The 17,689-nt window shown below is 43.2% G+C and overlaps 1 protein-coding gene across 3 annotated transcripts; it reads left to right on the forward strand.

Annotated features, from left to right (window-relative positions):
* Positions 1-5,599: 5,599 nt before the first annotated feature.
* Positions 5,600-16,537, forward strand: LOC128323507 (acidic mammalian chitinase-like). Of its 3 annotated transcripts, none has more exons than XM_053246768.1 (9): positions 5,600-5,722; positions 6,292-6,348; positions 6,791-6,956; positions 9,434-9,558; positions 13,329-13,452; positions 13,659-13,844; positions 15,435-15,554; positions 15,661-15,802; positions 16,197-16,537. In XM_053246768.1, exons 3-9 carry the CDS (start codon positions 6,801-6,803, stop codon positions 16,448-16,450), a joined length of 1,107 nt encoding a protein of 368 aa, XP_053102743.1. In that variant the 5' UTR covers positions 5,600-5,722; positions 6,292-6,348; positions 6,791-6,800; the 3' UTR covers positions 16,451-16,537. The 3 variants fall into 3 exon arrangements, with proteins under 3 accessions (XP_053102743.1, XP_053102744.1, XP_053102745.1); XM_053246769.1 differs by lacking the exon at positions 5,600-5,722 and adding an exon at positions 5,762-5,810; XM_053246770.1 differs by lacking the exons at positions 5,600-5,722; positions 6,292-6,348; positions 6,791-6,956 and adding an exon at positions 7,755-7,889.
* The last annotated feature ends 1,152 nt before the right edge of the window (positions 16,538-17,689 follow it).

Raw genomic sequence — 17,689 nt, forward strand, 5'->3', positions numbered from 1 at the left:
TATCTTTATGAGGACATTTCTTTATTGGCTCTGCTATTTCCATGGTGGAGTAGACCTACAGAATGAGGCAGAGGGAAAATGGCACATTACAAAGGTGAGATGGAAATATTTATTTACTTAGCCATTAACTACCAATTAGCTTTGTTTGTGATAAGGAACCATGTGGTAAAAGGAGAAATCTTCCTCTATAAAAGGCATTGGAAGACAGTGAAACAGTGGTACATAGATCAACCATGGCAAAGCTGATCCTCCTTGCCGGTAAGTCTGTGCTTAATACTTGAAATTTAGGTACTATATTATTGAGATATGAATTGTGCAACTTTGTTCCTAAGCACTTCATTGGATGCACTAATCTGATGTTTTTTATTGTAAGGCCCGGTGAGGGTGGGGGGTCAGTGGTCGCTCCCATCAACCCTAAGCGCAGCTCCATGACTAGTTCTTTACTTGGCCTATGTGAAGCTTCAGACAAAGCTGAATATTATCATTATCACTATCATTATCATCAATTTGATTTCTATACCACCCTTCCAAAAATGGCTCAGGGTGGTTTACACAGAGAACTTACAAATAAATAAGATGGATCCCTGTCCCCAAAGGGCTCACAATCTAAAAGGGAAACATAAGATAGACACTAGCAGCAAACACTGGAGGTACTGTGCTGGGGGTGGATAGGGCCAGTTACTCTCCCCCTGCTAAATAAAGAGAATCACCACATTAAAAGGCGCCTCTTTGCCAAGTTAGCGGGGGTACTCTGCATAGTCCCCCTGGCACCATGCGGAGGCAACAATTCCTAACATGCAATGCCGTGCTTTGTCCAGTGCCAGGGGTGTGTGTGTATGTGTGGCTCCTTTAAAGAAAAAGAAGCCCTCTTGAGCCCCTGCATCATCTTGGAACCATCTTGTGCACACCATCTTGGAAGGTATACACAAAGTGCTTCAAAGTGTAGCCATTCCCAGGGCTTTGCTCCTAGAGCTTTTAAGAGAGGGCTCCATCTCTCTTAAGGGGTCCTCCCAGCACAGAGCTCAGCACAACCGAGAAATAGACCTCATATTGAAGGGGGGAGTTTTTTGCCGTAGTGGCCCCTGCTTGAAAAACAGTGAAGATCACTGCACTAGTCTGAAAGGTGGCTAGGACTGGTACAGTCCCATGGAATCCCAAAAGTGGGTCCTGTATAACAAATGGTTTATGGAATATGGTTCAGTTATAACAGATGCATCCAGACATTTATTTATTATTTATTTATTTAAAGTATTTATACCCCGCCCCTCCAGTACATTACTGCTTGGGGCGGCTCACAACAATAAAATAGATACAATGTAAAATAAAGCTTAAAAAAAATAACCAAATTAAGTAAACAAGTTAAAAGTCCAGGCTAAAACCACAATCAGAATTAAGTTCCAGATTAAAAGATTATTTAAAAAGCTAGACCTTGAGAAATATAAAGCATAGACATAGTGGGATTATGGTTTACCATGGCAAGCAAGAGCTCTGTGGTCTCTTGCAACAAGATCTTGTTTGGTATTTGAAATATGGGACATCGATTTTTGAGCTATGGATGTCTGAACTGGTGTTCAAGAGAAGGGGCAGCTACATTCTGTGTAGGATGTTAGTCAATCCTATACTAACTTTAAAATAAGAAACAGCAACATCCTTCACATCAACCCCTTTAACTGCAGAAGCAAACAATTAGACCTTTGAAAGTAGGAAGAACAGCGTGGTGTAGTGGTTAGAGTGCTGGACTAGGACCGGGGAGACCCGAGTTCAAATCCCCATTCAGCCATAATACTAGCTGGGTGACTCTGGGCTAGTCACTTCTCTCTCAGCCTAACCTACTTCACAGGGTTATTGTGAAAGAGAAACTCAAGTATGTAGTACACCGCTCTGGGCTCCTTGGAGGAAGAGCGGGATATAAATGTAAAAAAAACAAACAAATAAATAAATAAAAACTTTCAAATGATGCAGGTCAGCCCTGGTGGATGATCTACATCGGGAACTAGATAGGGGGAGTGCATCCCTGTTGGTTCCACTAGACCTCTCAGCGATATTCGATACCATCAACCATGGTATCCTTCTGGAATGCCTCACAGGTATAGGGATTGGGGATGGTGCATTGGAGTGGTTTTGGTCCTTCCTTGGGGAGAGGTTCCAGAAGGTGGTACTGGGGGCACTTCTGCTTGACTCCTTGGCCTTTGGCCTTTGGCCTATAGGGTCCTGCAGCTCAGTATTGTCCCCCATGCTGTTTAATATCTACATGAAACTGCTGAGAGAGTTTGGACTAAAGTGTCATCAATAGGCAGACGACACTCAGTTCTACCTTTAGCAGACATCTGATCCTATGGAAGCAGCGGATGTACTGAACTGGAGGCTGGAGGTGGTGATGGGCTGGATGTGGGCTAGCAAACTGAGTTTAAATCCAGACAAGATAGAGGTGCCACTGGTCAGTAGAAAAGCCAACCAGGATTCAACCAGCTCTGGATGGGGTTGTGCTCCCCTTAAAAGAGCAAGTGCACAGCTTGGAGATGTTGCTGGACCTGGCTCTGCTTTTGGATGCTCAGGTGGAGGTGGTGGCGAGGGGTGCCTTTGCACAGCTTTGGCTAGTGCGCCAGCTGTGTCCCTTTCTCGAGAAGACAGTTCTGGCCACGGTTACCCATACCTTAGTCATGTTGCAGCTGGATTACTACAGTTCATTTTATGTGGGGCTGCCCTTGAAGAATATTCGGAAACTTCCGTTGGTGCAGAATGTAGCTGCCAGAGTTTTTTATGGAAATGCTCGCTCTGAGCATATCACACCTATTTTGAAATAGATGCGCTGGTTGCCAATTTGTTTCCAGATCCAATTCAAGGTGCTGTTTATTACCTTTAAAGCCCTTAATGGTTTGGGCCCTGGATACCTGAAGGACCGTAGGTTCCCAAGGGTTTCTGCCCACCCAACAACTTCGTCAGGTGGGGGCTTTGCTCCTTTTGCCAACACTGAGAGAATCTAAATTATCATGCAAGTGGGACAGGGCCTTCACTCTTTTTGCCCCCAGGCTCTGGCATGCTCTCCCAGTGAATGTCCTCTCTTTGACATCTGTAGCTGCTTTTTTTAAAAAAAACTAAAGACCTTTTTATTTGTTCAGGCTTTTACCCTTTATGAGCTGCCAGGTCTCTCAGCTCTCCTGTTTTTATTGCCTTATTTTAATAGTGGGTTTTGGGGGGGGGTGTTTTATGGTTTTTACTGTTTAACTGATTTTAAGGTTTTAAATTATTTTTATGGAATTTTATTGTATTTTAACTTTTGTAAACCGCCTTTGGATACTTTATGAAAGGCAGTATAAAAACTGAACAACAAATAAATAAAATAAATGTATTATGACTGTAGAATGCTTTTCCTATGCTGTACCAATTTAGGCCTCTAATATATTAAGTATATAGATATATTAGGTATATGCAGATCTGCTTTAGAACCTTCTGCTGCAAATATTACTTGAAGTTTGTTCCTTCTGCAATCTTCCTAACACTAAAGTCAGGTTAAATAAATCTGGAGTTGATCTTATATGTTCACAAACAGAATATATTCACAAACTGGCCATTTTTGTGTATGTGATATCTCAGGGCAAAAAACCCCCACTATACTGAGTTCAAAATTCATTTGCACACCTTTGCCTCTTAAGCCAATAAAACACATGTGCTGTTTTACATTTTCCAATGTTTATTTGTTTACTCTTTATTTTCTTCGTAGGTCTGGCACTTCTGCTGAATGCTCAGCTGGGTAAGCAACAAGTGGGTTGAGTATGGGCTTTGGGTAGCCTCAAGCATCTTGTGTTCCAGTTTGATACTAATGGAGAAACTTTCTTGCTGGGATGCAGAATAAAATCCCCCAAATAAATAAATATGGTCCTGCCATGTTCAAGAGTCTGGTACTGAAATTGTGTTTTATAGTTTTTGTGTTTAAAAAAAACCAAAAAACTCACCACAAAGGGAGGGCATTAAAGTGAGTGAGACGGTGATCATAAAATAATTCCATCGCTACCAGTATAAAAATGCAATATAGGGTTGTTTCTCCACCTTCTCTGCACTTCTGGTCTCTTAGCATTTCTGAGTGGTGCTGTCTTCTACTGCTGGTGCAGAACAGCATTTAAAAATGCATGTCCTGCTGAGATTTTTACGATAATGCTAATTCTTACTGGACAATATTTATATTGTCATCTTAGCTTTCTCATAGCTGTTTTGCCAGCAGAGATCCAGTAAATGCCCCTGTAGAATCTACTCAGCTGCTTAGTCTTCAGCCTGAGGACTAATTCACGTGACCATGCTGAAGTATTCAAAATATGGTGTGAGTAGCCCTCAGAGGGTGCTAAAGAGGTTGCATGATTGCTTCAGTCCACCCACATGACCCATTCAGTGTACCATTAATAGCTCTGAGGAGGCACTGGAAAATGTGGATTCATTTGAGAACTGGGCACATATTAAAGCTTTCGTCACACTATCACTCTCTGTGTGGATCCAAAAAAATCCAGTTCTTGAACACATACATGACTATGATGTATCCAGCTCAAACCATAGCCTCTGTATCTGAAGCCATTTTATTTTCATGGACCACTGTGGTTCAGTATAGAGAGTACCCTACTACCATTTCCATTTTTTCTCTTAATCACACAGGCTCTGCCTACCAGCTGACATGCTACTTCACCAACTGGGCCCAATACAGACCCGGCCTAGGACGTTTCAAGCCAGATAACATCGACCCATGCCTGTGTACCCAGCTGATCTATGCATTTGCTGGCATGAAGAACAATGAGATTGCTACCATTGAATGGAATGATGTGACCCTTTACCAGTCTTTCAATGGACTGAAGAACCAGTAAGTAGCTTGATGACAAGATATTCTGATTTATCTTCTTACAATGTTGTCTGGAAATCAGCTCACTAGAGCACCTTTTTGAAAACTTCAGCATAATTAGTTTGAAGTGCCTACGAGTACAAAGTGAAACAACATGGAGCCTTTAATGTGAAGCTGCTGCAGTTAAACACAGTGAAATTTAGAATACACCAGGCAGCACCATGGATGTGTACACATACAACTCTCTCAGAGCATTCCTAGATGAATTTAAATGAAAGTTGCTAGTCTATATAAGACCAAAGTTCAACTTCTGAATGGTCCAGGCTGTAGGAAATTGTCTGTATGTACACCACATGAGAAGTTAGGAATTTAATTACATGCTAAATCCTTCAAAGATTACCATCCATAAAAAAATAACACACTCAGGTGTATTGCTCTGGTCTTTTTCCTTGGAACTTAAGTTACTGGGATCACTTTCCAATGAGTAATAGTTACTCAGGTTGAAGTGAATTGTGTCATTCTGTAACATCAGAAGCTCTTCAGCCACCTGACATATAGTGGCCGTATTCGCATGTAATGTGGAACGACAGGTCCAATTGACCCATGGTTTCACTCCTCACCCCGCCCCCCACATTCGGACAAAACAGAGAACAGGCTCTCTGCAGTCAGGAAGACTGCAGAGAGGAGGGGGAAATGGTAGTGTGGGCTTGCTTGAAGGACAGCCCGCACAGCCAATAATGCCCAGCGGGGGGAGCTTCCTCCCTCAACTCCAGTTACATCAAATGCAGCTTCCAGTTCGGCATTCACTCATAATGCTCCCAAACTCTAACCTCGCGTATGAGCAGTGAAACTCACTACAAGCTGAGGGTTCAAACTGGAGTTTGCAGAACACAGCTTCAGGTTGCTTCCCAAATGGTTCCTGAAATGGAAAATACCCTAGACATCTCACTGCTCTAGGAAAGGGGAACAGAATAGAAAAAAAGATATTGTGAGCAGCTATACTGATGTTAAAATACCAGTGGCATCATGCACATGTGGGGATAGCACCCCTCTCATATCGCAGGGTGCCCCCCGGTGCATTAGTGCAGTGGCTGCTCTTGTTAGAGCTGCCACCACACTCAGCGCGGACACTCCTTCCCCTGTCTTACTGTCAGAAATGGTGGTGGGCCAGGGAAAGCCATTTAACCCAGCAGTGATCGCCCAGATGATCACTGGCAAATGCCTGGTTTAGAAGAGGGGCTTGGTGTGGGGTAGCGCTGGGAGCGACCTCATTCCTGCTGCTTCACCTGCACAGCCTAACCCAGGCTGGGCTGCCCTAATCTTGGGTTAGGCTGCTCATGTGAATACCCTTATTGTGTGAGATATGGGACAGTAGAGACTTAAAAGCTCAATAGCATCTATTCTGGTTAGGGATGCAGAATCAAACAGTACAGAACTGTAGCAACTCTCTTTTCATTCTTTCTTTACAGGAATGGACAACTAAAGACACTTCTGGCTATTGGGGGCTGGAATTTTGGAACAGCACCGTAAGCTTTAATAACTTTTTCCTAAGATTTAGTGAAAGACATTGATTCAGACACAAATGCTCAGTCATCACCATAATTTGGAATTTGAAAGGAAATGACTGGTAATGTTGGAGGTTTTTCTCTTTTCCCCTTCAGCATACAGGTTAACACACTTACCTGAGCCTTCTAGATATGCTCTTTGGCCCCTGTCTCTAAATCCCTTATTAATTATTGTGGTACACCAGAATCAGAACAGTGTGGCATCATCTTTGTGGGGAATGGCGATTGGGTGATCCTTTCTGGGGTAAAGAATTGAAATGGTTGGCTCTTTGCTACTTTTTATTAAGTCTGATATATTCTCCATTCTCAGTATTATAGTCTACTATTACTGAATGGAGTGGATTTGTGTAGTGATTACAGAATCAATTCTCCTAATGTTCCACTTCTTTGGTTTCTTGCCTAGATTCAATGCAATGGTTGCCACTTCTGCGAACCGCCAGACTTTCATCCAATCTGTTATCAAATTCCTACGACAGTATGAATTTGATGGGCTGGATTATGACTGGGAATACCCTGGTTCTCGAGGCAGCACTGCTCAAGACAAAGCCCTCTTTACTGTTCTGGTTAAGGTAAGCTCATTACTACATTATCATCTTCATCATCATATTTGTCATAGCCATAACAACAAGCATAAAGGTTTTACAGTTTGTTTATTTGTTTATCATTAAATTTTTATACCGCCTTTTATTAAAACAATCTCAAGGTGGTTTGCAAAACATTTAAAACAAGATAAGACCATAAAGCTGTTACACAATAAAAATATTAAGTTAGAATACAAAAATACAAATCTAATTAAAAGTTTTAAAAACATACCCAATAGGACCATAAAATACAGAGCAGCAGCAACAAATACAAAAACAAAAACAGTTACGTAAATGTGACATGGTGAGAAATTTGCAGCAGATATTAATGCATTGGCAACAGTAGTCTGTTGCCAATGCATTACTGCACTACTGCAGGGGTTCTGAAGCTGTAGTACTCCAGTAGGGATGTGCAAACCAGCTCGAGGTCAAACCGGTTCACCATCAAACTGAGCTGCCTTGAGGGCTCATCTTCGAGCCGGACTGGGCCCGGTTCAGCTTGATTTCGAGCCAAACCGTGCGAGCCGGCTCAGAGTTGGTTCGGAGGTTCAAAGTTTTTTTTAAAAAATAAATGAAAGGACTCACCGCTGGGTCCAGGGGTGCTGCCGTGGCCGCAGGAGAGTCACTGCCATCTCCCTCTCCCCCCGCCAGCCTCCCCCTGCTCTTTAAAGGTCCTTTTTTGAGCTGTTCTGTCCCTTCCTCTGGCGGCAGTCATTTTGGAGGCCTCTGTGCATGCACCCTGGCCATTTGCATGGCCTGGGGGCCAGGGCGCATATGCGGCGGCCTCCAAAATGGCCGTCGCCACCGAAGGAAGTGCCAGAATGCTCCTAAAACAGGCTGAAATGGCCCTTTAAAGTGTGAAGGAAGGCAGAGATGGCAGATTTTCCCCCACAGCCATGGCAACAACCCCCAGACCTGGCGGTGAGTCCTTAAATATTTTTTTTAACCATAGAACCCCTGAACTGGCTCAAATTCAAGCCAGGCCAGGGGTCTGTTCAGGGGGCACAAAACTAAACATGCCTAGTTCGGTTCAAGTCCGGTTTGGGCTCAAACTGAACAAGGCAAACCGGTTTTGTGCACTATACTCAAGATGTTGCAGGACTAAAACTCCCATCATTCCCAGCTACAATTAATTATGGCTGGGGGTGATAGGAACTGTAGTCCAGCAAACTCCGGAGTACCACAGCTTGGGGACCCCGCAGTACTGCATCTCTTGTACAATGCAAGCAAAGCAGTAGATGCAATATGTATGTGGATCCTTAGATCTATGGATCTCAAGTTATTTCTGCATCAGGGTTCAGCTCCTCTGCAGGTAAGCAATGAAAGCGATTGTAAACTCTTACTGAATAAGAGTTTAATAAGAATGTAAACTCTTACTAAATAAATAAACTTTGCAAGAGGTCAGATGCAAGTCAATTACGTTAAAAATCTTTGAGACAGAAAAAATCTTTAAAATATACTGGCTGGGATCTGAAAACCCACACAACTAATTCCACATGCCCAAGAGAAGCTTGAGTCTGTGCTTCTCAAACAGCAGCTCCAGCTCCCTTGCCCCATGCCATGTAGCAAACCACCTTTGAGTTCCCACTAAACTGAAAGAACTTTCAAAAGCAATTTGTGATAAGGCGCAATAGTCTGGTGCTCCAAGAAAAAGTCAAAAATCTCACTGGGCATACCCAAGCCCTTTAGACTCAGCCACAATTTTGCCCCCCCCCCCCAAAGGCAATGAGGCTGTTCTCATGTGCAGCCTAACCCAGGCTAGTAGGGACACCCAGCCCAAGTTAGGCTGCGCATGAGAAATTCCGGGATTGGGGCTGATCCCGATGGGGCAGCACCGCCTAGCCTGGCTTTTAAGCCTGGCTGTTAACTGAGGTTAAGGGAGTAAGCGCTCCCTTATCTCCGGCTACCTGCTTGTGTGCAAGCCGGCCTGCTTCCACCTAGAGTGCCCATCTTTTGGGGAATCTCCCAATGCAGTGCACATTGTGGGATTCCTGGAGGACGGGACAATGAGTCCAGGCCTCTGATTACCAGCACTGCCAGGAGCAACATGGAGATTCATCTGCGCTGCTCTCGGCAGTGCCGGCCATGTGAGCTCGTGGTTTGCACACTGTCCAGGCTGTCAGTGGTCTTCTGGGGGAAAGTAGGTTGAATCTTGCCTCCCTCCCTCCACCCATCCACATGCACGGTCATATGAACAGCCCCAATGTATCTTAATTTTTCTAATTATAAATATTACAATACGATTTATTGATGGGAGGATGCCAGGACCATTGGGAAGAAGCCTAATCTTTAGCACTTTAAAACAGGAAAATGTTCATGTTTATGCTTCATCTTTGCCATAGCTAAGAAGTAATACAAACCAGGGTTTATGTACTGTATACAGAATAAGCATAACTTATACAGAGAGCAGAAGAAAGCCATATGGTGATACAGAAATGATGTACAGCACTACCTCTGCTTCACAGGAAATGCGGGAAGCCTTTGAACAGGAAGCCCAACAAACCAACCGACCCAGGCTCATGGTCACTGCTGCTGTGGCTGGGGGACTTTCCAACATTGAGTCAGGCTACCAGATACCTCAGCTTGGCCAGTGAGTACTACAGTACCTTATGGGCTGATCCTAGGCAGCTGCTTGCTTATTTATTTTTTCATTTATTTATTTAACATATTTTTATACTGCCCAAAACCTACATCTCTGGGCGGTTCACAACAAAATATAAACAGAACAAGTAAAACATTAGTTAAAACAAAAACAAAAAGTTTAAAACATTACAACAATTTAAAATTTTTAAAACAATATTTTAAAACAGCATTAAAACCATTAAAACAATATTAATTAAAAGCTTGGGTGAACAGATGCGTCTTTAAAGATTTTTTAAAAGCTGTCAGAGATGGGGAGGCTCTTATTTCAGCAGGAAGTGCATTCCAAAGCTTCGGGGCAGCAGCGGAGAAGGCCCATCCCTGAGTTGCCAACAGACAAGCTGGTGGCAAATGCAGACGGACCTTTCCTGATGATCTCAATGGGCAGTGGGGTTCATGTCGAAGAAGATGTTCTCTTAAATATCCAGGGCCCAAGCTGTTTAGGGCCTTATAGGTTATAACCAACACCTTGTATTTTGCCCGGAAACATATCGTCAGCCAGTGTAGCTCCTTCAGTACAGGAGTAATATGGTCTCTCCGAGATGACCCAGAGACCAACCTGGCTGCTGCATTTTGGACCAACTGTAGTTTCTGGACTACATACAAGGGCAGTCCCACATAGAGCGCATTTCAGCAATCCAGTCTGGAGGTTACCAGCGGATGTACCACTCATTTGAGGTTATTCATCTCAAGAAACGGACACAGCTGACATATCAGCTGAAGTTGATAGAAAGCACTTCTGGACACTGCCTCAACCTGGGATACTAGGGAGAGGCTTGGATCCAGAAGCACCCCTAGACTGTGTACCTGTTCCTTCTTGAAAAGTGTGACCCTATCCAGAACAGGCAGATCAAAATTGTCTCTTGAGTTCCGACCCCGCACAATGAGTACCTCTGTCTTATTTGGATTCAGTCTCAGTTTGTTATCCCTCATCCAACCCATCACTGACTCCAGGCAGGCATTCAGAGAGGTTATGCCCTCTCCTGATGATGCTGACATGGAAAAATAGATTTGGGTGTCATCAGCATACTGATTGCACCCTGCACCAAATCTCCTGATGATCTCTCCCAGCGGTTTCATGTAGATGTTAAACAACATCGGAGACAATATGGAGCTCTGAGGCACACCATACAAAAGTTCAGATTTTCAAGATGAGCAGTCGACAAGAGACACCGTCTGGAACCTGCGTGAGAGGTAGGAGCGGAACCACTGCAAAGCAGAGCCTCCCACTCCCAATGCCTTCAGGCGCTCCAGAAGGATACTATGGTCGGTAGTATCAAAAGCCACTGAGAGGTCCAAAAGGATCAAAAGAGTCATACTTCCTCTGTCAATTCCCAATTGGAGATCATCCATCAGGCCAACCCAGGCAGTCTCCACCCCATAGCCAGCCCGAAAGCCAGTCTGAAATGGGTCTAGATAATCAGTTTCCTCCAAAACTGTCTGGAGCTGGGAGGCCACCACCCTCTCAATTACCTTGCCCAGCCACAGAAGGTTGGAGACAGGCCTGTAGTAGCTGAGGGCATAGGCTCCAGCTGTCCCTATTTACCAGGGACAGTCCCTATTTTCTGGAATCTGTCCTCACTGTCCCTATTTTGTCCTCAGTGATGGTACTAGATAAATATTCGGCATAGAAAGTGCATGGATGGGTGGGCAAGCTGTTTCCCACATATTAGATTCCTGAAACAGAAGTGGGGTGGGAGGGGGGAGCCACTTGCCCGGTGAGATGCTTGCCATGTCCCCCTCTGGAGCAGCCCTAGTTTGTCCCTGTTTTTGCCTCTTGAGAATGTCTTCCTTTTTTCCCCCTATGTGAGTTGCTAGAGTTGTCATTTCGCAGGATTCAGATCTCACCTCAGAATCTCTAGCTATTGAAAGTCCAAATGGGGTGGGGTGGATGCATCATGTCTCTAGTCCACCTGCACATAAATGGGTGGACAATTCTAAGGCATGTTGCTATGCACAGCACATAGCAAGCAGAATCCAGTCTTCAGCAATGTGTAATAAGTGTGTGTTGGGGGCGGTTGGGCAGTAATCCTTGGTAGGAGAGTTGATTATTTCAAGTTTATCACTATTTTCATTTGTGAAATGTTGGAGAGTATGTTAGAGCAATACATCATATGAAGCAGCACTTTTGCTTTGAGAAATACATAGAGATGGACTTGGTTTGTTCAGGGTTAGCTCCAGATTTGAGGGGGCCCTCAGCAAACCACCCTCCACGGGCTTCCTCCAACATCCCCCCCACCCTTATGAATCTTGGTGTGGAATGAAAGACATGAGGCAATCATGGAGTAACTCTCTCAGTGAAGAGAGTCACTGCACTACCAGCACAAAGGAGCTGTATGCTCGGATACTAGTCTTGTCCTTCCTATGGCCAACTCTCTGAGTCAATGAAAGCAAGTGCCCAGAACACTGCAGCATATGAGAAAGGCAAAAGCCCCATTCAGACATTATGTTGTGCAAGTTTACAGGTCTGTATGCATTTTTGTGTGAATGACCGTACTTGCGTTCATTTTAACAGTGGACCTGCATGAAGGTCTTTTAAATGCATGGTACAGATTAAAAGTGTACTGCTGAACCTGTGTTCAACCTGTGAATAACTGTTCCTCTGTACAGATCTGTACCTGTGTAAACTGTACACTCATTGTACAAGAGTTGAACATAACCTACTTCACAGGGTTGTTGTGAGTAGAAACTTTAAGTATGTAGTATACCGCTCTGGGCTCCTTGGAGGAAGAGCGGGATATAAAATGTAAATAAGTAAGTAAGTAAGTAAAGTGTAAGTAATTCAGGGCCAGAATGGGAACATTGAGAGGGCGGTGGGATGTATGTGCGGAGGGTGCCAGGTTTTGAGCAAAATGGGTAATTAAGGGTGGGTGTATTCACTGCTGCCGAGTGCAGCAGGGTGCAGGGACGCCCCGTGGATGGGGCGCACCAGGAATATGCCCTGTTGCCCTGTGGGTCAGTCCGAGCCTGTAGTAATTCTGAGGTGGTACAATTTCTCCTAGTCTGTGGTACAATCTGTGGTACAAGTAGTACAATCTCCCCTATTCTGTAGAAATGGGACAGGCAAATAGATGAGCGGTGTTACTTGATATCAGGATTACCTTGACAAGGGCAAACATGAAACCAACAAAGGCACAACTGCACTAACAGGGAGAAAAAGCTCCATCAGGGCCCCAAAAGCTATGTTAATACTGTCTAAAGCCTTCGTTCCTTGGGTAACCCCTTATGTAAAGCAAATGTACTTTAATTTGAATATTCTGTGTGCAGCTTTCAAACTCAGATGCCATAACAAGACATCTCAACTAGGTGCTTGCTATTAAACGTTTCAGGCTTCCTTTACAATCTGCAAGTGCTCTAAATATAGAAGTGCTCTAAGAACTACCAGGCCAATAGTGCAATCCTATGCATGTTTATTCAGAAGTAAGTCCCACTGTGTGCAATGGGACTTTCTCCCAATAAGTGTGCATAGGACTGCAACCCCAATGGATTATTTCATCCCAGACTTAACAGTTTGCCAATAAATATTTAAAAAGCTTGCCAATATGTGAGTAATGAACAGAGAAAAGCCATGTTTTTTTCTAGACAGAATGTAAAATGAATGCTAGAAATGTATACTATTAATATAACTGTTCCAATTGCCACCTCCTCAAGCAAGATAGCACACTGATCACAATGAATGACACTGTGCTGCCCTTCTCCTCAAACCCCACCACCACACAGGTACCTGGACTATTTCCATGTGATGACCTATGACTTCCATGGTTCCTGGGAAGGTTATACTGGAGAGAACAGCCCTCTGTATAAAGGTCCTGCTGACACTGGAAGCAACATCTACTTCAATGTTGTAAGTATATTTTGGATACTTGGTAAATTATAGGTAATTGTTGAACTTGCCTCAACAAAACAAATAAAGCTGACCCAAAATCTCTGATAGAAGATTAATAAGGAAGAGAAGAATCCTAGTAACTGGATTACTGGAATCATCACTCAATTAATTTTTTTTACTCCTAATTCCTTGGAGAAACTCTAGCTCCTATGTCTTTCTTACAGGATTATGCCATGAACTATTGGAAGAACAATGGTGCCCCAGCTGAGAAGCTCATTGTCGGATTCCCAACATACGGACACACCTTCGTCCTCAGTAACCCATCCAATACTGCTGTTGGTGCTCCCACATCTGGGCCTGGAGCTGCTGGACCTTATACAAGACAATCTGGCTTCTGGGCTTACTATGAGGTGTGCATCACCTGTTGTCTGTATGCATGAGTCTGGGTGTAAACATAAGAGTTCTGCTGGATCAATCCAAAGGCCAATCTAGTCCAGCATCCTGCTTTCTAAGGAGATCAATCAGATGCCAATGGAAAGCCCACAAGCAGGATATGAAGGCAAATAGTGAGATATTGAGGCGATTCTCACGATCGCCCAAAAGGAGGCTAAGGGAGCCTAGACCACTTCTGGGCGATCGTGTGCTGCAACAGGAGCCGTGTGGCTCCCGGCAGCTAGCCACCCTAAATACCAATCCCCTTAGCCAAAGATAATGGAGCAAGCGCTCCTTTAACCTCATCTTTTTGCTCGTGTGTTGCCACAGCACGTGGGACACACAAGTAGCCTCCCGGGCTCGGGGGTCTCTCCAGGATGCCCCACGTGCTCATATGGGGTGTCCTGAAACTTCCGGGGGCTGCACGGCCCCCAATCCCTGCAGCCCCCATTGGCTCTGTGATGGAGCCGGCGATCATGTGGGCGGCCAATCTGGCCACCCAAGGCTGCCTTCCAATCATCTACGGGGAGAGCAGGCTAGGCCCGCTCTCCCTGCAAACCCCATTACGGCTCCTCTCCCTGATCCTGAGACTCGCCTCATTGTCATCACCATGCAGTTATCTTTGGCTGGTTTGGATCATCAACACCTGACCAGCTGCCCAACACACAATAAGGAGTAAGTGTGAATATATCTCCCTCACCCATGCAGTGCAGTGTTTCTGACACCACATAGTCACATGGGTGGTAGAATATATAAATAACATGCAGCTGCATTGTTCAATTCCTGTTCCATGTTACTATAGTGCTGATGAAATAATACATAATTTCTCAGTTTTACCACTTTTAATTGAAAAGTATGTTTATCTTGTTTGTAGGTTGTATGCCCTTGGTAGGGTATGGTTTTATTTTTAACTAATACAATGTGTAGTGCAACATTAGGTGGAAGAAGAAGAACTGAACTGAAGCACAAACTAAATTATTTATTATTATTATTATTATTATTATTATTATTATTATTAATTCGATTTCTATACCGCCCTTCCGAAAATGGCTCAGAGCGGTTTACACAGAGAAATAATATATAAATAAGATGGAGAAATAATATATTAGTTAGTTAGTTGTTTGTTTATGATCTTAGATCAAACATAGAAATAATATATAAATATAAATGTCCAGGTAATCTGTAACCATTCTATTTTAGAGGCAACTTAGGAAAACTGAATTCATAGCAATGACAGATCCCTAGAATCTGTCCTGGAGCAAGGCAGAGCTCCTAGAATCTTGTCTTGCAACTTGTTTTTGCTGTACCCATTAATGAACAATAGTTCTAGCAATAGGTAATTAAAGACCACTGGAATCTTCTCGCATGTGTCAACAATCATGTTTTTAAAAACAAGTAAGAGCTTGCACACAGATATAAACTATGAAGGACTGAATTTCCTGCCATATTTTTTACTTTAAAAGTTTTTTATTTTCCCCCCAACCACTTGTTGCTTCTCCCAGGCATCTGGTTCCCTTTTCTCCATTTCATGTGTCTCAGCTAGTGAAATTGTGTGTCCTCCCTCTTAGATCTGCACCTTCCTGAAGAATGGAGCCACTCAAGCTTGGGATGGTCCTCAGGATGTCCCCTATGCTTACCAAGGCAGTGTGTGGGTTGGATATGACAACATCAAGAGCTTCAACATCAAGGTATGGTCAGACTCAGTTGCACAAATGTGTGCATTTATTCTGGGGAGCCAAAATCTCTCTATTTCTGAAAAGCCTGCTGGGCTGACATTTTGTTCCTTCTTCAAAGGCTGAATGGCTAAAACAGAACAATTTTGGAGGTGCCATGGTTTGGGCCATTGACTTGGATGACTTCACTGGAACTTTCTGCAACCAAGGCAAATATCCCCTGATCACCACTCTGAAGAATGCCCTTGGACTGCAAAGTACCAGTAAGTAGCAGCAGCAAAGAGCTTTTTTAAAGTAATGGCCATTTCCCAGATGTAGCTGAACATTTGCATGTTCTAAGCAACCATATAATGCAGACTTATTGTGACCTGGACAGAAAAGTCCTAGAATTATGAGGCTTCTGACTTTTTTTATCTTTTTAACGCTTTAATGTTTTGCTTTATCTGCCTTTTATAGTGATCATTACTGCTTTTTGTTTCTATATCTACATTGTATGGACATTTTCATTTTTCATCTACCACTCTGTGTAGTCTTTGAATAAAAAGATGGTATTAAGATTTTATAAATAAATAAGGACTATGTAATGAAGCACAAAGAATGAATGTGTGTGATGTAAATCACGTATATTTAAGTGTGTAATGCTCTCTTCTGTTTCAGGCTGTACTGCTCCTGCCCAGCCCAATCCCCCAATCACGGCAGCTCCCAGTAGTGGAGGAAGTGGCAGTGGCAGCTCTGGTGGTGGCGGCAGTTCTGGTGGCAGTGGATTCTGTGCTGGTAAAGCCAATGGTCTGTATCCCGTAGCCAATAACAAAAATGCTTTCTGGCACTGCCTGAATGGAAACACCTATGAGCAGAATTGCCAGACTGGCCTAGTCTTTGATGTAAGCTGTGAGTGCTGCAACTGGCCATAAAATCATCTCTTATCCATAAACAAGCCCAATTCCTTTTCAGGTTAAACTCATGTCAGCAAATTAAGAAATAAAAACATGCAAGATAAACCCTGTGTTGGGCTTCTTATTGTGTTTCTGTATCATTTAGTCATTTGTTCAGATTTTATTTTGAACTTTTAATTTTGAGAAACACATTTAATTAATAATGCACATTCTAACTGCAATATGAGGTCCTGCTTACTTAATTTACTTAATTGTATTTCTTCCCTCATAATGACCCCATGTTTGCTAGCTGTGGTGTGAAGTGGACTGGCATGAACAGAAACAGAGATAGTGTGGAATTTAGTTGTGGGTGCATGTGAACTACAGAGGTTGTGCTAGATATACACCCATCCCCCAATCTCTCTCTTTTTTTAAAAAAAGAATTGAACTGTACTGCAGTTTCTCGAGGTGTAGATACCTTTGTTCAACATGTGTAGTGCCTAAGCAATAGGGTGACTGAGCCCTATCCCCCTGCCTGATGATTTTCGTTCCTGGATGTACCTTCACGGATACATTTCCGATTACGATTCCATGCCATTTCAGAAAAATGTTTACTTAGTAAGTTAGCACTATAATGCTATTTTTTGATATATTTTTTAATATTACAATATTTACACAATATACTATTTTTCAACCAAAAAAGTTTACAAAGCAAAAAGAATAAGGGGCTCACAATTTGAAACAAAACACAAGGGAGACACCAGCAATAGCCACCAGTAAGGAGCTTTACAATAGGGACAAATGTGCTCCCCCTACTGCATGGGAGGAGGCAATGGTATACCCCTCCTGTATTCTACCAAAGAAAACATGGCTCTGTGGTCGCCAGGAGTTGACACCGACTCGAGGGCACAAGTTTACCTTTACTACATCGCGAAAAGACATCACTTTAAAAGGTGCCTCTTTGCCCAGTTAGCAGTAACTAACTATATAAGATAGTAAGTACCAAATTATTAAAGGGACATGGAGTGCCCCTTTAGTTAAGGCAAATAGCAACAAAAACCAAAAGCTCCACCATTATAAGCCTCGATTGCTTATATATATGACCTCCATTGCTTATATATATGACCACTGTTGAGCTAATAACTTGAAACCTGGCAGGCACAATCTACTTGATGAGGTCTACAAATGTGCCTAATTTCAAAGAGCTGTAATAAAAATTGCCACAGCAAGTTAAAAAAATGCTGGAAATCAACACTTTGGTCCTTTCCCCCTCCAATC

The sequence above is a fragment of the Hemicordylus capensis genome, chromosome 4 (genome assembly GCF_027244095.1).
Source record: "Hemicordylus capensis ecotype Gifberg chromosome 4, rHemCap1.1.pri, whole genome shotgun sequence".
Taxonomy (NCBI): Eukaryota; Metazoa; Chordata; class Lepidosauria; order Squamata; family Cordylidae; genus Hemicordylus; species Hemicordylus capensis.